Genomic DNA, 22,213 nt, shown 5'->3' on the forward strand with positions numbered 1-22,213 from the left:
CAATACCAAAGTGATGTCAAGTTCTATTCTGTCTTTCTTTGACAAAAAGAAGTATACATACAAATTTTTAATGAAAAACACAAATCCTACTATTATTTACGGCTGGTTAACCACCAATGTCAGGCGTCAAACATCTTTTTTTCTCTTTTTGTGGGTTTAGTGGGGGGGGGGGTGGGGAATATATGAAATTTTACTTTTGTTACATATTTCTCTTTGTCAGCGCATTACAAAGCTAGGCATTGATCAGGGAATTGAAGCTGAGATTTGTACTGATAGCAACTGTTGCCAAGGGGATGAAAGTTTAGGAAAAGATGTCGCACTTCCAAATAAGCTGTTCTTAAAAAAATCACATGAAAACAGGAAAATATTCCAAAATAGGATCGAAAAATGTTTTACAAAGTGCCCTTATACCTCTCAATCCATATTTCATTCAGTGGACATAAATCACTGTTACATCCTCAAGATGTAGATTTCTTCACATGGGTATCCAGCCCATACTAATATCAATGGAATGTGATGAATTAACAAGCTACCAACAATTCAAACCAACATTAGCGAGGCACACAAAGGTCTGTTCTCTTCAAGAGGATATTACAAAGAACCTGAGCCAAAATGATTTGTATACAAGCTTTAGAAATAGTAAAATGCCACTTGGCCTACCCCACCTGGGCCCTGTCTTACAAAGAGTTACGATTGATCCAATCAACCACAACTATGGAAAGCCAGTAACGTCAACATCTAGAATACATGTTTAGAATATTTTCTAGATATGATGTATATCAATATTTTTCTTGAAAATTCAGTGTGCTTCTCTATTTTCACAGAGGACAGAGTGCAAATTGCCTGAAGAAAAAGTTATGACTTTGTTGGATTTCCATGTACTCGAGTTTGATGGGATCAATCGTAACTCTTAGCTGGACTGATCTACTTTTAATTTGGTCACATCCCACATGGTCTAATCCTTATTTGTTTACAACTGTATTGTTTCATAACAATTTGGTGTACTTGTCAATTTGCCGTTTCGTTGAATTTCCACTTAACTTTTACCCATTTTGTCTAATACCCAATGGGTCTAACATCACTCTATGTGATTAGATGAATTTTTAGTAATCGAAATTCATTTGAAAGAGTACAAAATAATTGGTAGATAAAATGGAAATTTAACATTCTGACCCATAGACCAAGAAAACAGTACCGAAGTTCGAGGTCATTAAAAAAATATTTTTTTTTACCATTTTGATATCATATTTCTGTTGAGCATGACGAAATACCTCCACGACCCAAATTTGGTATGAATCGGCCCATGGGGGGGGGGCTTAGATATGACCTCATGAATACATTGACTTCCTTGGGGCTAATTATGTATTCAAGAGGTCAGAACTAAGGCCCTCACGGGCAGATTCCCACCAAATTTTGGTGATGGGTGTTTTTCATCACGCCCTGCTGAGGTATGGTATAAAAAATGTTCTTTGTGACATCATCACTTCGGTAATCTATAAAACCCAGTTGTGAAGATCGAATGGCAATTATACAATAATAGACCAAATAAGTTTAGCCCATTTAGACCATCTAAGAAGAAGACCAACTGCTCATAGACCAAGTAAATATAAACCTTGAGAAACGACTTCAACGTTGACATCAAATACAGTCTTCATCTATTCATTTTCACATCTCATCAGTTATGGTACAGTGTCTGGGCAACTATTAGATGACAAATGGGGTATTGCAAGAAACTAGCAATTGATCGCAAGTCACTTCTAGGTCCCAAAGTCAATCGAAAGTCATGCATTTCATTGCAAATTGCAATTGATTGATGGGTGTACTTCATATATATCATCAAGTGCAAATTGATTTGCTTCAGTTAAAATTGATCACTTGTAAATTTGAAACTGAAATGTGCAATTGACTGCAATTTTCTTGCAATACCCCATAAGGCTTGATAACACAAAGCTTAGAGATTGACCGTACAGTTGATCTGTAAAATGAGATTACATATACTGATCAGTGTAATATCAATTATAAAATTCAGCTCGCTAAGCATTGTGTAACCAGGCCCTGTCCTACATGTTGACTGGAAAGCCATGGATTGACCCAATGTAAACAAACAGGAATATGCTGACTGGTAAAAAGAATGGTGCAAACATGAAGAGTAATTTGCTAGACATGCGCATTCAGAATCATAAGTGTTTGACTTTCCATAATTTGGATTGATTGGATCAATCAACACATCGTGATACAGGGACCTGTTGCTTCTCACAATCATTACATAGATTAAATACCTGGTAATGCTTGAACCACAAATTGGCAAAGTATGCCTCAGACTTTCATATTCTGTGGAGTCTTGCATCAGCAACATTTGGTATAAAAATATTGATTTCCTAATGCACAGTACAGCGAATGGTACAGATTTATCTCAACAGACACAATGGATAATGTTGTTACCAGTATTTTATTTTTGTAGTACACGATATTACAGAGCTGAAGCGGAATCATGTTATTACCTTTGTACCAGCCAAACCCCTGTATTTATTACAGCCGTAGAAGTAATATTTGCCACAATCATTTACCAGCTAAGCTTGTACCATTGGAAAATCACTAACTCTTGCATGTTGACAAAAATAACTTCTCACACATGATTGTGTGCGGTGAGCCATTCGGTTTCTTCCCTCTAATACAGAGATTTAGTTAAATGCTATTTAATTACACATCGCATCTTGGAGTAACGTGAATACCCATTTCATGTATATTTCAAAGTAATATCAAAGGCTCCTGAAACTACAAATATCCCAAATAGAGAATTTGGAGAAGTTTCAACTCACTACGGATAGAATAGTATTAATGGCTGTGCAGCAAAAAGACTACCCATTGCCTTGACTCAAGGCAATGGTTCATGTTTTTTATTTTTTCCAAATATTTTCTAACATAACCACAAGATTAATCTTTATTTACAAATCAAAGAAAAACTAGATGGACCAACATTGGTATAATATTTCATATGTAATATTTTTTAATTTAAGTTGAATAAATTCATTGACTTGCATATCAATAGTTAACTTTGAAGGATGGATTCGTCTTGTCTTTTTATTTTTTTCCTCCAGTGAAGTGGAGACGTAGCTAGCTAGGATAGATCATGTATAATGTACGATAACTTGAGACATCAAAATTCCTTTCATTCACAATACCTCACAAAAGCTATTCCATTGATCACAACTCTCTCTTTCTCTCACTCTCTACTGTGACAAGTCCACGCAGCTACATATACAATGCTCTTAATCATATGACCTCTAGCAAACCGTACGTGCTATCATGTTATTCGTCTTATCATCCATGCCCTCGGAGGGGGGCAATGATGGCTTTCTTCACGTAACCTCCATGGGGACCGATTTGTTACTAGGTATTTGATTTCTTCCTGGACTTTCCTCATGGTTCTCCCTGTGATGGAGGAACAAAATAGAAATAAAGATTTCATCAAATAAGGCAATGGCTAATGACGATCATTCTTCTACACACAAGCAATAAAAGTTGTCTGATGTTTGTTATTAATCAGTAATCTTTCTATTACTGGCCCTAGGTCACCTTCCATGAGAAAGAGTTGCAACAATGGTAATTTTTACCTTTATGCCCCTCCTACCCCCTCCCTTGAAAATTTTCATGATAAATTCCCTGTGCAAATTTTTACCCCACTGCTCACGCATAATTTGAGACCTAATTTGTGATGCCCAGGTACAAAATTATGCAAAGTTTTATAGGGTATATTCTACCCAAAATTACTCAAAAACATGATTTCCTAAACAAAGCCAAGGCAAATTTTAATGTCAACCAAAAATCATAAATGATTATTTTTATTTTTGCTGCATAAATAGATTTATTTTATGCTTCTTTCTGACCACAAGAGTCACTGACAAACTTATACTACATGAACTCATCTAAGGGTTATATGAAAGCATGTGGCCTTAACATTTAAACCTATTGATGAAAAATACTTATTAAAGACGACTCACTTTGCAATGGTATCTACATCATTCTTTCTCTTGACCCCCATTGCCAAGAGGTTACTCGCTGGTGAACCACTACTCTGACTCGATTCCTTAGAACTCAGCAACGATGAACCTTCCCTCTTCTTCATCTTGTCGTCTTGTGAATTGGTATTAGTACTGGATAGGAGACTGTTACAAGAGTCGGAGAGAGAGTTTGTGCGTGCTTTGTCCTGACTGAGGCGCGATGATTGGGAGAGGGAGGCTAGGAGTGACGACGCCTTGTTGCCCGTTGACGACGGCAAGGGGAAATTAAGCTGTAGTACTGTATCTGCAGGGGCAGTGGAGTGGCCCTGTGGTGCTGTAAACACAATCACATAAATATCATCATGTACTAAAGGCAAAATAAACCTTGTGAATAAGAAATATCGGGGCTCAAAAGAAATGAAGGCCATTCAAGGCCATGGACTCAGATGCCTTCACGAATGGCTTTGATGCCCTTCCAAATAACATGTCCTATCTGCATGTGGCCTTGGTTCCCAACAGTAATCCAGTGAATGTGTCCAACTGCAGTAAACATCTTTGAACAGCCTTGGAACCCTCTAAAGTGAGGACTGTCTTCCCTTTCATTTACCCCTAATAAGACTGTGGATGGGGCCCAATTCAGCCCCCCCCCCACCCTACCGTACATTATTCCCAATAAATCTGCAACGCAAAAAGCTGGTGTTGGGTCACACGCCATGATTTTTTTTTCTCTCAATTCTAGCACAACTTTTGAGACCACTGGGTATGCAGTTCCCACATAATGCAACAGTTCATAAGTGCATGTCAGACCCATATTTTGCTCAAAAACATGAGTTCGTGTACAAATCCGAGGCAAATTGAGTTTTCAGTCAAAATTCATACATGCATCATTATTTTTGTTTTTTACTGATTAAAATTAGTTCAGCTTCACCTTATTTATGGTCAGAATAAACCCGATTTCTATAAAAAACGATTAACACCAAATTGAAGTTGAAATTTGTGAATATATTTCAGTTTCAAATATAATTAAAATGTCTTTTGATGGGTATTTTTCTATATCTTTAAAGAAAGAAAGAGTCAAATGAGATGCAGATCAAACAAAAAAGATGGATCCCCCAACTGGGCACAGTCAAATTCAAACCTCTTCCATTGCCAAGTTTCAAATGTATTACTCACTAATCTAATCAAATTGAAACTCTCAATAGAATTATAAACTTAATTAGTTATGACCAGCCACGACCTCTATGACCTTTGACCCCTCGTTATTCATTCAAAATGGTATTCCTTCATCTCATGCAAGAACAAGCTATTTTCATATTCATAATTACCTGTGACATTTGACTTCATGATCTAAACTTCTAATCAGATCACTTTCACTCCAATATGGACATGGAGAAGTTTGAAGTTGATCAAACAAATATTCCTCTAGTTTTAGCGAGGACGATATTTTTTCATAACCTCTATGACCTTAGACCTTGTGACTATAATATCTGATCATCACGTCTTTATGAAAATATGACCAAGTCTTAAGATGATACATAAAACAGCTCTGTAGTTATCGCAAGATCAAAAGTAGGATGACGAGATAAGCAGAAAACACAAATAAGAAAATGCCCTTTGCAACCACCTATGGTCGATGGAGGCATTATTATTTTTTCCCAAAACTCCATGACAGCTGATTCCACAGGTTAAGGAAATTTGCAAATTGCTTCCAAAGTGTGAACAATGCAAACATATTCCAATCAAAATCAATCAGGTGGTTTCCGTTACCTGTTAATTTACTATCGATCTCTACATTGTTTGTGTCATCAACTTGTATGTGATTTGGCACGGATCCTTTTGCCGCGGGAACACCAGTTCTTTCCTGAGATAAAACTTTCACCACGCTCGGTTCCAAACTGAACTTGGACCTCGGTAACGACGTGAACGACACGTTGAGGTCAGGGGGTGTCCCGTCCTGACCTACCACGTCCACCTCCATGGACTGCAAGTCCAGCGTATCCGGCACGCTGTCCAACCCCTCACTGTTGAGTTCTAACGTAGACATGACCGTCCCGGGTGTATCGGACACATCTACTATGATCTCCTCCTCAAGAGAGGGGTCCAGGAATGCGGAGGTGGAGGCAGTATCCAGAGAAGGGGTGTAGAGTGAAGTAGTATGGCTTAATGTAGGAGGAGGTCTCTCTGGGAAGCTCATATAGATAGACTCTGATAGCAAGGAAGGATAGAGCGATGATGACTGATGGAAGGATGATGAAGAGGAGGAGGAGGGATACGATGAGAACGACTGGCTTTCTTTGCTGGGTGGGGGCGTCTTTGGTCTAAAGTGTGATCTGCAAGTGAATCAAATGAACAGTTCCCATATTAAAAAATCACAAGTTGGCTAAAAAAAATCTATTATACTGACCCACTACAAGACTTGTCATTATGTCAGGTAGACACTTTTACTAAAATGAACCTAGAAAGAAAACTTTGTTTCTCAAGATCAATTCGATTAATCAAATAGAAAAAAGTACTTCAGCTAAGAATTAAAATACACATGCTTCAATTTCATTAAAAAGAATTTAAACAAATTAAAATGCCCTTTACAGTAAAAAAAATCTCATCAATGCAGGTATACCTTTCAATGACACTAAATCTTAACACCACTTTGTTGACTTACATTCTTTTTGCCTTGATTTCTTCAAGGAGTTGACTAAGTGGAAGACTGGTTTGTGAGGGTCTGGGATCTACAGGTGATACAGGATAGTCCTCTTCATCCGATGAAGACACCGGTGACGGACTCCTTGGGTATGAACGGTCATCAACATCATCTAGCTCATCATCCCACATCGTTCTTGCACGGTCTAAGATTATCCTGAAAATAAATAAGAAGCCATGGAATTAAAAAGACAAATTCTTGCCAATTCCAAAAACCATTCCATAACAGGACAGGTTCCTGGACAGGAAAACTACCCTGGAACACTCTTCCTGGAAAAGTGCTTCTTGGATAAACTGCCTCTTGTGATCTTGCCTGCATTATGCCATTCAACGTAACAACAAAGATGAACAATTAATTACAGTCCGACCTCTCTTATCCGGCCTCCCCTTATCCGGATCTCTCTATTATCCGGACGCACACTTTCCAAGATTTTTTTTTAATATTTAATCTAGTACCTGTACGTGAGGAAATGAGATTTCAATCTAAACTCAATCCTATACGTAAACTCACTTTGATTACATATATTTCCCAACATAGTCACCCTACACCAAACATATTTTTCATGAAAATATCTCATCCAAATCACCAAAAGAACTTTAGGAATGATAATTTCCAGTAAATCAAGGTGCAGTGCAAACATTTCATCACGTTTCTCCTTTTGCTTCGCAGGAAAAATACACGTCTTGCCAGCTAACTTTAGGCCTCAATACGGACAGCGCCATCTACCATGTTTGAGCCTACAGTCAGTGTAACAATGCATGGCTGACATTGCGAAGCTGCGATAACCGCCGCGATGATCTAATTTTAAAACTTGGTTTCATCGAGTCATTCTCTTTCTTTCGAGGTATGCTCGATGTATACCTCAGTCATTTTAGCAGGTAAATTATCCAAGAGTTTTGGCCATCGATCGATTTCATTACCATAAAAACACTGCCTATAATTTGCACTGACTCTGCAGTGAATATTGTCTGTACCGTACGCCCACTACACCGGCGGTGGCCTGGGCAGGCAGCCGGCAGCACAGCTGCGTGTATTTAATATTGGGTCTCCCAGATCCGGACAAATCCCTCATACGGATTGGTGCTGGTCCCAACGTGTCCGGAAAAGAGAGGTCGGACTGTATACACAAAAACACCATTCACATACTAATCAAATATTAAGTTCATTGACCCTTAATAAGGTTTTACTATAACCATATGACCAGAAACTCGTGCAAAATGATTAGTGATACTTGTTTACCAGTATGTCAAAGATTTAAAAAAAATATGTTTCAGAAAGTTAACTTTGGTTAAGGTATCAATACTGACGACGAAAACGCCAACGTCAGAGAAGGGGCACCTCTAGTCTCGCTCTTCTATGCTGGCAACACAAAAACTTAACGTCTAACTCTATAAAGTATAGTACCATGCAGATACAATAAACACAATTTGGGAATGGACATTTATTTATTATTTATTTATTTATTTATTTATTTCGTTTTATTTATACAGGGTAACCCCATCAGTAGTCTTGTACTGTTTTCCAGGGGGCCCTGTAAACAAATATTTACAGTATAACAGACAAGCAAATTACACAAGGAAAAAAACAAACAGAACATGCAAAATAATCAGAAGTGAATACATGGGAAAAAAAGATGATGGTAAATAGGTGCCATGTAGGGAAGTAACGTTAATTCATCTAGATATCAATCAGTATTACAATACAGGACCCCCCCCCCTACATTTCAATTATTTAAATTCAGGTAAATCAATATGATTGCTACTCAATGTGAAAAGTATATACGAAAATTTACTTGTGGAAACGAAAATATGCGAATCATCAATTATTTTCAATGAAATTAACAGAGAAACTCATAATTATTTCATACGTGATGACAAACTTTTAGATGTATTGCATGTATTGAATGTAGATAAGATACATTTTCTTATGTTTCGTTTGGAGAAGGTAAAATAAAGTAATACAGTAGAGATGTATTTCATGACACAAGTTGATTTTTTTTAAAGATTTTAGTACAAGCAGAAACAAAACTAACTGCCTACTACCTGACCTGAAGTTGTGACAAACTCAAAGACAGAAATTAGAGATATCTTACCTCCCGCCTCTACCGATTCTTCGCCTGCTAAAGCCAATACACTTCCTAGGCCTTCGTATAGAGGTGCAACAGTAACGGTATCGCCTCTCCATAAGACCCTTGTGTTGGCCCTCTGACCAAGGCCACCCACAGACCAGCTCTGGGTTAGGCTAAAGAAAAAAAACATGATCGAGGGTTAGTTGGCCTTATCTCAGGTACCAATGTGCTACTTTGAAAACTTTGAAAGTGTATTAGGAAAATCAGAATCAGACAGCTAAGAAAAGCTGCTTGATATTGCATATATTCAGGTAGTCAAAGATCACCAGCCATAACATAAGAAAATATATGATCCTAATTGATACAAATTTGCTCTTTGTATAACTCATAAGAAATTATCAAATGTCCTGCTACCCTCTACATGTACCATGTAGTTTGTTGAAATATGTACAATTTGTTGAGAGTAGGATCGAAAGAAACAATCATTTCAAATTACCATAGGATACTGAAACAAAATATTCAACACAATGTAGTCAAAGCCCTGCCACTCAAAGTCAATGCACTGACAACATAACATATACCAAAGACATCGTTATACCTAAATAGAGCGTCAAGGTACTACAAGACTGGTAGTTAATTTGAATGGGCAAGATAAAAGAACATACCGCATGATAATTGCAGCCCTTCTTTCTTCTGAATGCATAGATACCATCGGGATCATTCTCCTCCTCCTGATCTGATAATGATTGCACCTGTTTGCATGATAACAAAACAAACATTATCAACACATGCTACAGGACATCAATATTATTTGAAAAAATTATAATGGAACTCTATTGTACTTTGACAAAGGAATATCATTCAATAAGGCATAAAAGTTGCAAGAGCAGTATCCTTCATTCAAAGATATGAGAAGTTATACTTGTTTTCATAGCTCACTTATTCCAAGTTTTAAATGGAGGGATGAGGATTTTAAGAAACAATTTATATGACATGCATATGTCATTGCCAAACATCTTATTGTTTTATGGTTTGCTCTCCGCTTTTACCAATGGCAAAAAGCTTCAGATTTTTCAAACATGACATCAGGAAACAATTACACATGGACTCTGGGCAATTTTAGGAGCCCCAGAAAATCCCAATTCCTTGCAATAAATGTAAAAGCTTACTCAATGTTGCAGATTTAGACAACAGCTGGTGAAAAGCTCCAAAAACAATTGAGGGAAATCTGCCTCACTGCTCATAAATAGGAGAGCAAAGATTTCATGTAATGGGTTTAGTTATCATCCAAAAATGAAGCTTCCCAGTATCTAGTAATCTACTTATTCTGAAGCCTAAATACCACCCCTCCAAAAAAAAAAAATCTACCAAATCCCACAGTGACACATAACTAAAAAAATTCATCATTAACAGATATTCGAAAAAAAAAATCAACAATTTGTGCTTTTCCAGGAAAACTTCAAATATCGTAAATCACCGGAAGTGAAACTCACTTTTGAAGGTTGTGTAACCGTTGTGTCTTCGTCCGATATACGAGGCTCAACAACATGCCTGTCTCTAGGACTGGATGATGTTGATTGACGGGGTTTGTCTGAAGAAGTTTTGTGCTTCCTCTTCTTGTATTCCCTCTTCTTCTTCACTAGATTCTCATCCTAACAAGCATGAAAGGAAAGTAATCATCAATAAATTACATCAACACAAGATCTAAAGTCTTAATTATTTGATTTTTGCACTATTCTAATACCCGACCAAAACTAATTTGCATCTTAAAAATCCCTAACATAAATAAAATTTCATACAATAATTTAATGTGATATACAGGTATAATTAGGAAACTCATCTCCTTTTCATACATGAAGAATTTGTTTCCTAAGGCTAATCATATGTTAAAAAGAAAGGAATTCCTACACAGGTCTTTGAGATTTCCCCAAAATTAAAGTGAAAGGGAGGAAACTCTAGGACCTAGAAACAAGAGAAACAGTAATGTGAATGACCAAAAACAAAAATAACCACATCAACATGTATTGATAAACAGAAAGTAGGAGAAAGAGATAAAGTATCAATGACTTATCATTGTGAACAAATATTTACCTTGGCGCCCCATGTACTATACTGGTTGCCATTAGGAATAGCAGGTATCGTAAATGAAGGTTGTTTCTTGCTGAGTTCCTCACACTCGGCATAAATGGTCCCTGAGAAATCATCCATTTGATACCTACAAAGAAAATATTATTAATATAGCATAACCAACAATAATATAAAGGACAAGCAGGATAAAGAGAGTCAGAGGGATGTCAGGAAAGGAGAGAGATTAAAATGCAACTATAGCATGTACGCCTTAAAAAAAATACATTTGACTTATTTGTTGTGTGAATACATATTGCTTTCAGATTGCACTTCTAGTCTATCTTGATCTCAATGAATTATAGACAGACATAATTATCACAAGCCTTGGATTTACAATTATATATCATACAAAATGCTGCAATTAGCACCATCCGGTCAAGATTCATCTTTTAAACAAAGACCTTTACAAAATATTTTCCAAGAAAGCTTCAAAAGATAACACGCAAGGTGAAAATTGGACACTTCAATTCAGTGCTCTGAAAATTGACTTATAAATTTAGCATTTTTTTAATTCCATATTTATTTTAATTTTGACAACCCAATTTCTATATTTCTTCAATGTCAGAATTCCTTCGAGACAATCAACAATATCAATTCCGCAAACAGGTACTTTGTTATAATACCTTATGTTGATTCTTACCTCTTTTCAAATATTTCGATCGTTAAGTGAAGATTTTCTCGTTTACTCTTCTCTCTTCGCTTGACCATCTCCAGCAGTGTTCTGAGAAGGGGAAGAACAAGAAACCTTGAACTAGATATCCAATGACATGCAATAGTCAAAAATAAATTGAGGAAAAAACAATGGCATACATGTATCAAACTCTTCTACAAGACTGCAACCCCCCCCAAGAGACAGAGATCATATATCTTCACACATTATTAAAACCTTAAGTTCCAAGGTTTGCCAGATTCGCAATTCCACCTTTAATTGAATATGAAAAGGAACTTACACTGCCTTGGAAAGGTCTCGCTTGAGTTTGAGCATCTTCTCATATGAAACCTCGTCGTTCTTGCGATTCTTTCTTGTCTGCATCTTCTCTGTCCGTCTTCTGAAAGCTACATAGGGATTATTACTGGTAGAGCCATCACGCTTCTCTTGTTTGACCTCGGGTATCAGCGCATGTCCCTGGGTTAATAGAACATGAACCAATTAGAGGCCACTCTTGCAAAGGACATCGTTGATGACACATGAATGATTAAGAATATTAGGAAATTCCCCCATTTGCATGCCTTAAATATTATCACAAGTCAATAATGACAATTCATATGTACCGGATTTTATTGATGCATGGTTGATATAGCACTTTAAAATGAAAGAGAGCGAACAATTAAGATTTGTAAACACTTACCACTCTGACTCTCTTGTTGAGCCAATAGTCATAGACTGCTATGATTAGATCATCATCCTCTTTCAAAAGAGCCTTGGCATCCTTCAGATTCATCACCTGAAAATTGTGATGATAGAGGACAAAAATAGTATCTTTACAGGATACATGTAATTTGTTGTCATACAGGAGCCCCTAAAGTGCCCTTTCTTCGTAATAGGATAGACGTGACATTCAGAATGTCATGGATATGAAACACAACACTAATATCCCCGATACCCTAAAATGTGTATAACATTGGGAAAGTTATAGAAACTCCTATTTAAAGCATCACTAAGGGAAATCATACAATTCTACCAGCTAACAATAGACTCATTGATTTACATGGGTATGTTAAAACAGACTAAAAAAGCCAAAATGTTGAGTCTTTCTTTAATTTATAGAACAAAGTTCTACCTCTACTTCCTCCCCCCCCCCCCCTTATAAAAATGTTTTTGTGTTTGTCCCAAGCATTAATATGAAAATAACAAAATAATACTTTATAGATCAGGGGCAGTTAAAACAATAAAGAGTTAAAACAATTGCAGCTTTACAGTTGTGGCAACTACCATGGTAACATGGCTTGAAAGCCATTCAAAATCACTGTTTCCAAGGAAGTTGCCAAAGACGATGGCAAAATTAAATGAGTTTATGTTTATGAAAATTGTTGTTCCCATGCAGTAATTTCTATAAAACAATTCAACTATATTGCGTCCACAGTAATTTGTTCAATTTAGTAGAAACTTAAATTGGAAGAGGTACACATTTTTCATAATCTGGTCTAAAAAATACAAACAAAACAATGCATAGACTTAGGTGAATATTACACTAATGGAAGGTGTACTTATTATTATTACAAGTTTACTGGTATTGTGACCCAAGCAAAAAATATTTATTTTTATTTTGGGGAGCTACTTTTTAGACCCTACTGCCTAAACCTAAATCAGCCACATTGGATAAAATTTAACATTGCAATGGATGGGGATTAACAGTGCTCTTTTGAGCATTTTGGGGATGAAATCGCCGCAAGCCCTTATTGTTGTGTCCAGATTAGCACTTACCCTCTGACCGCTTCCCTTTTCCAATCTGTCCATCATGATCTCAAATTTGAGAGGAGTGATATCTGTGAAGAGTTTTGCCTCTTCACTCAACCATCTCTCATCCCCTGAGTCCATATCATAATCTGGAATGTCCTGCTCCATGCTAAGGGCTGTCAAGTAAATGAGCATATTCGTGTCAATTACAAATGCCCCAACATAGTGAGCATCGTCTCCCCCTTTCTAAGTACCCTTTTAAAAATGGCCTTGCTGGAAAAACTGGATTAAAAAATGTCAATTTACTTCTTACTATGAATGGTCACAACCTTTGATAATTAACTAATCAAATGTCACTGATATAGCAAAACACGATGAAAATAACAACTCCCACCAAAAGTGTTGATATTTTGATTAAAATCACTATTTGAAACTGATATATTTAACCATGTAAGAAATTAAACCAAAGGGTTAGTTCAGAAGTTTATTTTGAATTGGATGGGTCAGCAGATCTTTAAAAGGTTGAAACCCTTCATTATACTGATATGCAATTAATCATAAAAATGATGAGATGTCATATTCCCCACCCCTACACAAACTTCATCTGATAGACATACAGCACAAAAAAATGTCAACAGGAAAATTCAAGATGAAAAGTAGAGAAAGAAAGCAAAAGGGAAAACACAAGAAATTTGACAAGTCACAAAAAATGAATAATTGTACTCACGCTGCACATGAATGTACTGTCTGTTTTGTTTGCAGCTTGCATCATACAGATTTTCATACAGTTCCTGGTTGGAGAGAACCTCAGGGGTTGGAATAACCAGATGATTTGCTGAGCCATACACTTGCTGTGCTGAAATAGCCCTTTGCAAATGATGCTCCTGTTGAAATTAATCAAAATTTGAAATTAATTAAAAAAAAAACTTAACCTTAATGAAATTCTGATGCAGGACAAAAATTAATCCAGAGCTAGAGTGACTCCTGGCACTTTTTCTTCATCATATATGTAGATCTATGCTACTAAATGTAATTGCTAGTACATCACACATAAAATAGAATACATGTATGATAAGCATTATGATTTGAATGGGTGTCATAGGTTCCCTCTCTTAATGTTTTGTCAAAAACCAAGCCAAACTCAAGACTTTATTTCACACATCTTAATTTCAATGAAATTTTCAGCATTATGAATAATAAATAATACATGACTTGTATCTTGCAAAGTATCCACCATGTTAGGTGCTAAAGGTGCTCCAATATTACCCCGGCTAAGCTAGTATTCTTGTTCCGATGCTCACAGCCTTTTGAGGAATTACTTCCTGCAGGTAGTAGGTACCCATTTACATGTACCTCACCTAAGTTGAGTCAAGGAGTTTTAAGACATGGAGAACCATCTAACACTTTCTCTTTATAGCCACTTTGATGCCGCAATGGTAAAAATGTGTTACACATGTGTTTCATTCATATTTCTTGCAGATTGTACACAAAAGATTTGTAAAGTCAAACTTATACATTTGTAGGTGAATTACAAAAGGAAACATGCTTTTGTAATCATAATTACTCTACGCTGCCTCAGGTGGGATAATATGAACAGACACATTGCTCAAGTTTACAGGGAACAGCAAAAATAAAAGTTGCTATATATCTTGAAATACGATTTGAAATTACACGACTGGTTGCATTTAGCCGCAGTTCTAACACATACTATGTAGAATCACAAATTAAACTAATATTTTTATAGTCTGGACATTTGGGGGATTTTGTAAAATGTTGATTTTCAAAATCTCAAATTATGAGGGTTTTGCAATTTGACTCTCAACCAATAGAGGGCCTACACAAAAAATGCTCAAAATTACATATTTTATGCACTCTGGATAAAAAAATGATCCCCAAGTTAGTAATTCACAACTTTAAGAAAAAAAGTATTTTTGGTCAAACCGCATAAAATAAACATAATAAACCCTACACGTACCATCACTTGTTCACTACAACCACCCTGCCAGTGGGGAATCTACATGTAGGCCTACAAGTAGATCTATGCACTATGCAGTATACAACACACATTTCAAAAAAATCATTAAAAAAAAAGTTTTGTGACCAAATATACTCTTTTCCATACATCTGCAATTTACTTAAATTCATATAGCTTACGGATCATTTTTTTTCATTCACAAGAGAGCATAAAAACTTGAATTTTGGGCATAATTTTGTGTAGGCCCTCTACTGGTGGAGAGTCAAATTGCAAATTACCAGAATCTCAGGTAAAGGTAAAACATTTACAATCTTTATCTTTAATATGGAAAAAATAATTTAAAGAATTCAATTTACTTCAAGCCAAGTTATACGATGAATAGTTGTAATGGAAATTGACAATGTAAAAAAAATCACAAGAACATGAGAAAATACGTGTAAACCAAACATTGCCAACCTTATTTCTCCATACACGGAATAAATAGTAACATTGAATGAGTGCCTACCACATTGTTACTATAATTTGTTATTAATATTATCATTGTTATTAAAATATTACTAATATTGTTATCATCATTATTATTATATTATTATAATCATTATAATTATTATTATCATTATTTGTTTAATGTTGTAAAAAAAATATGACATGTGAAAATTGGGAAAAGGAGGACACATGTCTAAACATAAAAAAAAAGTTGCAAAAACAAATGAATAAATGTCTGCATTCTGTGTATTGGTCATATTCTCAGATTTTGTCAGATTGTCAATAACATTTCTGCTCTTGATATGTTCTTTATGAACTTCTTTGGTAAATCTACTGTGTAGACTTCTAATTTAAGAAAAAAAATACCAGGTTGATTTCATTTAAAAATTTAGAATCAATCATTCAAATAAAAGTCAATTCATCATTTCATGTAAACAAAATAGTTAAAACTGAAATCATGTTTACATTCATCGTGCACATGTCACAGCATATTGCACAACTCGGATATTTTCCCTCCATCTGCACATAATGGACTTGTCCATCAGTCATCATCCACTTATGAATAATTCATGAGCATGCAGTGGAGAATAAATATCACAAGTGCATCATAACTTTAAAATTTCTTCTTTATGTACAACTGAAAAAAAAAATCCTCATCATTAAACAGCTCATACATGTTGGAATTAAAAAATAGGAAAAAATAACTCAATTTAGTTTAAAAATACTACGGTGACCCAATTATCAGCATGTGACGCATGCGGGACTGTCCATTTTCAAAAAGGGGGGAGTCAAAATTTCACACAGGAAAAAAACTTTCAAAAATCGAATCAACTTCCTCAGTTTACGTATTTCTTAAAATGAATTATGAAAGCATCTAATAAATAACCATGAATAGACATCTCATTGAAAACAAACCAATAAATCTCGCAAAACAATATGAATTATTCGTCTTGCAAAGAACATCGGTCCCGCCAAAAAGGGCGTGATTTCAAAATGGCCGCCAGATCCGGGTAACCTCATTATATATGCAAGACCAACGGACTAATTTGCATGAAACAAAAACCTACCGATTCTTCTTCTTTTTCCATTCCTGTGGGCATTTGAGGAACTGCCCGATTGGTAGTGGAAAAATCAGGCAAATCTGGAAGCTCATCTGTTGTGTAGATGGGCATCGGCTTCGCGGGATCGGGAGCCCGAGCTCGAAAACTTAGCTTGCTCATGATGACGGAGTGTCAACGATCCCTTAAAAATGCCAGAATGTGCCTCTATAGGCCAAATAGGCCAAAATCACCGAGCTGAAGTCAGAAATAGTGGTATCATCCGTCCTCTCATTCAGATAGAATCTAGAGAAATGTGCTAAAAATCACAAATGAAGGCAAAATAACGGTAAATTTTCCGCCTTTATACATAACAACATGGCGGACAAAAAATTCGCAACCTTCCCAGAATTCCTCTGGATTGATCACGCCTGCGCGCGCATCTCATAACGTGTTGTGTTCCCACGGCGGAACGCGGGAATTGTGTGTGTGCATTCGGCCTAAACCATTTAAAAACAGCTGATGGCTTTACGTGTATACTTCAGGATTAGACCTCTTGTAAACTTAATGGTGCACTTTGCTTTAACTGAAAAAGAGCAAATTTAACTGTTTTACCAGTATTTTCGAGACTCTAGCAAAATTCAATGCCAAGATAAGATCATCAACAGCTGCATATTACCATTTTATTTAAGTTTTTCTGCTCATTATTCTCCAATTTACCGAATTTTGGTCTACCAACTTATAATATATATTTGCTTTTGGTGAGAACAAATCATCAAAATATAGGCCCTACATGCTATCAGTAATATTGTAGGGCCGGATTAAGGCAGCCTAAAAACCATTTAGCTCAAATTCAAAACAAAAGTCATCATGTTATGTTATTATCTTGGCTACTATTGTGATTGAACCAATAACTCGAAAATTACTTCAGTGAAAATTTCATCTTTAGATAGAAATATCATCAAGGCCAAGATGAAAACAAAATATGACAACCAGGCAGGCCGTTAAATTGTCTAAAAAAACATCCTGGAGTAGTCATGACTGAGCCCATCTCGCTTTTAATAATTGGTAGAGTTGCATAATTTTTTTATGATAAGATCTAAAATAAAAACATAAATATTTGTTTTAACAATTGCGTAAGATATTTAGAGCCTAGTGTGTTTGATTGCAACTTGATTTTTCTGCAACGGGCCTCTGATCGTCTCAATTTTTGTTGTTTCTGTATGGAGAAAATCTATCCATGCATGCCTACCCGCCCTGTCAATTGCAAACAAACAAAGGATAATGATAATCATTATAGGAGTAATTGTAGATACGTCGGGACCGATCTTCATCGCCATCGTCCGAACTTATTGTATATAAGGGTTCAAGACTCTTTGAACCACTTCAGCTTTCACAGAACTTTAAACTAAGTTCACCCCAGAAAAATGGTGATTTGAATGACTGATAGAAAAAAATAAAACGAGCATAACGCTGAAAATTTCATCAAAATCCACTTCAAAATAAGCAAGTTATAACATTTAAAAGTTTCTAGTTTCACCTAACAATCATCTGCAGGTCTGAGACATGCAAAATGAGAGTATACATGATTGATGTCGGCCCCACTCACTATTTTCTTTGCTTGTTGTTGTTTTTTTAATTAAACAATATTTCAATTTTTGCAGATTTCAATTCAATTCAATTAATTTATTTGACATCCTTTAAAAACATACAAACATATGTACAAGTACACAACAACAAAGGAGTAAAAGAATTTAAATCACAGTAATATAAGCAATGAAAAAATGGTAGAAATATAAAAGAAATGAAAATAAAATGTAGCGGATGTAGGAAGTCAGAATTCAAAGGCCATTGACCTGTCAAAGCCGACTCCCTTGATTACTACATTATATGGTACGATTAAAAACACAAGAATAGTGGCAAAAAAAAAAAGAGACACGAACATATCGATTTGACGATATAAGGACCAACTTGACTGAACCATCAAACGTCAAAGCGATACCGCATGTTCGGGAAGGAATTTTTAAAAAAATGTTTCACAGCATGAAAATCAAGAGAAAATAATATTTCATAATTTATAATAAAAATATAAAAAAATGTATGAAAAATATAAAATACGCAAGAAATAGTGATTGGATGACGTCATCAGTCCCCGAATTTATACTGAACAGGATGTACATACACAGTAAAAAAAAGCACGTATTTTAAGCCTGTCACTCTAACAACAGGTTGCTTAAACTGTTTTGTAATTGTTTAAACTTTATTAAACAACTTGTTTTAAAAGTTTAAACAGTTGTTTAAAAGTCTAAACATTTGTTTTAAAAGTTTAAACAGTAGTTGTTAGAGTTAGAGTGCTTAACATTTTAAACAGCATTTTACAGTGTATAACTGTTTTGTGAAATTTAGCGAAACTTAAAGATATATAACTTTTTTTACATTCGATTTTGATTAAATTTTCAGCGTTGTGCTTTAATATTGATTTTTTTTCTCTTTTTATTAAAATAAACTTTTCGTTGGGATGGAGTCGTCTTTAGCACTATGATCAGGTTCGATACATTTTAATTTTAAAGTGAATTGCCTTTGATGGGATATGGCAACATTAATATCTGGAGCGTTGTGGCCCAGTGGATTAGTCTTCTGACTTTGAAACAGAGGGTCGTGGGTTATAGAATCCCAGCCATGGCGTAATTTCCTTCAGCAAGGAATTTGTCCACGTTGTGCTGCACTCAACCCTGATGAGATGAATGGGTACCTCACAGGGATATGCCACCGCTCTGTAGGATATAAGGCTGCGGGGCTATCCAAGTCCTTTGGAGGCGCATAGGGACGTTTTGACATAATGTGATATGCGCTATTCTACAAGAATTGCGTTATTATTAGTATTATTATATCAGTGGAAAACTATAAATCGTCTTCACCTTCTTATGCCTATATCAATATCTTCCTTTCCTTCATGAGGCCTATATATACCCTTTCCAAGAAAATTAGGATGATTGTTGCCATTCGATCATTTTGTGTGTTTGGGGATGTCAATTAAATGATTTTTCCATGAACTGCTTTGCCCTATAAAAGTTTAATTGAAGTATATGCATGTTCAAAAGGGGTTCAGTATCGTATCGTAACAAGTTAAAAAGTGGGGGCGCTCTTCCCATGGCACTGATGTGAAAAGGGTAAAATCTAACACTGTCGTCAAGAGTCTCACCACCCTTTTCTCCTCTCCATCATTATTCATTGTCACACACATACACTCACACACACAAAATATAGAAGACATAACACACAACAAATATCACCCTCTTATGTTCTTCTTCCTACTTTTTCTTCGTTAAGACTGACATAATTACGGTAGTTTCAATTAAAATAATAAAAATTTCTTTGTACTCTAAGTACAAGGATATAAAGCAGAAGATACTGAGATTAAGAGATGATACAATATAAGATGGATTATATGAATATATATTGTATCCTGTAGCCAGTTAAACGGGAGATTCTGAGCATTTTTTTTCAACAGAATTGATATCTAAAATAACACTATGTGCATGAGCTTTGAAGCGCGAGCAGAAAATTGTTGATAATTATTCCTATCTGAAAATACTGACAATTTAATAAACTTTTCTTTTCTTCCTAAAGAACAAGAAATCCAATAAAGAATTAACGCGTGAGGTGATATTTTTAGGGACAGTCCATTCACTTTTTATAATCATGAAAAAGGGTGGGTATCTTGCTAAAGAAGTGATACAGGCGCAAAGATAATAATACAAAAATATGTATATTCCAATCTGAAAACTGTAAATTAGCTTGTTTTTGAAAAAAAGAACGAACTGTTTAAAATGATAGGAGTGTGATATACTGACCCGAAAGGGAACATTTTAAGCACCTTTTAACACGTAGGAACACAATAAGGGGATATATATATTATGAGAGTTTGAGAACAATGCAATATGAGCATTAGAATACTGCTTTACGAATGCGTGTTACTCTCAATGCTATGGTAAAGCGATCAAGGATTTATGACATCACAAAAGTACAACCAGTGGCAGAGCCAGGGGGGTCAAGCCGGCCAGTGCCCCCTCTCCTATTGAGAGCCATAATAAAAATTTATAATGTAAATATATGGTTTTACTTACCGTTTTCCTTTTGAAAGTGAGGACTTTTTTGTAGTGGCTTGCTTGTTAAATTTTCATCAGGAAAATGTGCCCCCCTTGGAAAATCACCCCTTTATACATTTAAAATTTAACCAAACATTTTTTTCCTTATCTTAATGATAGCAAAACTCTGTCCTCCCATGAAACAAAACCACCTAATCAATGGATCTGCAGAGGGTTTATCGGGGAGTGTGCCAATATATTGGTTGTATTGCCAATGCGAGAAAGTCCACATCAAGTGGTCTCTGCATTCAAAATGGTCCTAAATATCACTGATTTTGTCAAATTTTGTCTTTCAAACTTTAATTGATTTGTTTCTTTCGTTTCACAAAAACTTACTTGTTCCTAGTGTTTCATTTTCCATTCAATGGTAGCCTAATATTTGCTTTTTAGAATAAAAAAAAATCAAGGGAGAGGCAAGGGTATACATGAAGAGGATGTGAACCCTTTTTTGTAGAAAAAAAAATAAAAGAGGAACACTGGTGTTTTGGTAGCCCCCACCCCTATGCATGCACATACATGTTACTTTTAATTTGGACTTGGTTCTTTTTGGGGGAAGGGATATATTTTAGGGGGTCATTTTAGGAAGAAAAATCCTGAAAAATATAAAAATGGAGGTTTAAGTTTTTTCCATAATTTGAACAATTGTAAAATTTTGGTGGTTACTGTCCTAGCTTTACGACCATAATACCTATAAGTGGTAAGATTTTGCTGGCTTCGATTACAAAAGCCAGTGAAGGGGAGGGGGGGTATAAAAGAACACATAAACCATTTCCATCCTTTAAGGTGGCATCTTTAAGCATCTAGAAGTTGGGGGGGGGGGAGTTGGTCGGGCTATATGAGCTGCTGACAAAGATTTACCAAATTTATTTTACAATATCGTTTTTCATAATACCTTCTTTTATGGAAATTTTCAGTCAATTTCAGGAGTGTAATGCAGCTATAGCATTTAAAAGCCTACATCTTTTAAAGTTTCAATTCAAAAGTTGTAAATCGAATTGTGTTCAGTTGAAAACTGAACACAATTTAATGTCACTGACTCATAAATGTCATGAAATAACACGGACACCCCAACCAATGCTCATAATATTACTCTTAAATACATGGAGAGGTTTTATTTTTTTCAATACAAACATCTATAATTCTTACAAGAATAATGCAAGAGACACAAATTTCAATATTATAATTCTGAACAACATGATCATTCATCTTTAATGTTGATTCTTTGTAAGATGTTCTAAAATTTATGAAAATTTACACTATTTACATATCATGATA

General features: G+C 35.5%; 1 protein-coding gene across 1 annotated transcript; it reads right to left on the reverse strand.

Moving 5' to 3' along the window:
- Positions 1–159: 159 nt before the first annotated feature.
- LOC121411617 (enhancer of polycomb homolog 1-like) lies at positions 160–17,214 on the reverse strand. Its single transcript, XM_041604426.1, has 14 exons — positions 16,821–17,214; positions 14,020–14,176; positions 13,320–13,468; positions 12,244–12,339; positions 11,845–12,020; positions 11,535–11,615; positions 10,859–10,982; positions 10,261–10,419; positions 9,433–9,519; positions 8,792–8,940; positions 6,661–6,855; positions 5,769–6,331; positions 4,002–4,335; positions 160–3,432 (listed from the first exon to the last, which is right to left on the reverse strand). The coding sequence occupies exons 1-14, from the start codon at positions 16,971–16,973 to the stop codon at positions 3,360–3,362; spliced, it is 2,496 nt and encodes an 831-aa protein (XP_041460360.1). The 5' UTR covers positions 16,974–17,214; the 3' UTR covers positions 160–3,359.
- Between the last annotated feature and the right edge of the window lie 4,999 nt (positions 17,215–22,213).

Source organism: Lytechinus variegatus, chromosome 3 (assembly GCF_018143015.1).
Source record: "Lytechinus variegatus isolate NC3 chromosome 3, Lvar_3.0, whole genome shotgun sequence".
NCBI lineage: Eukaryota > Metazoa > Echinodermata > Echinoidea > Temnopleuroida > Toxopneustidae > Lytechinus > Lytechinus variegatus.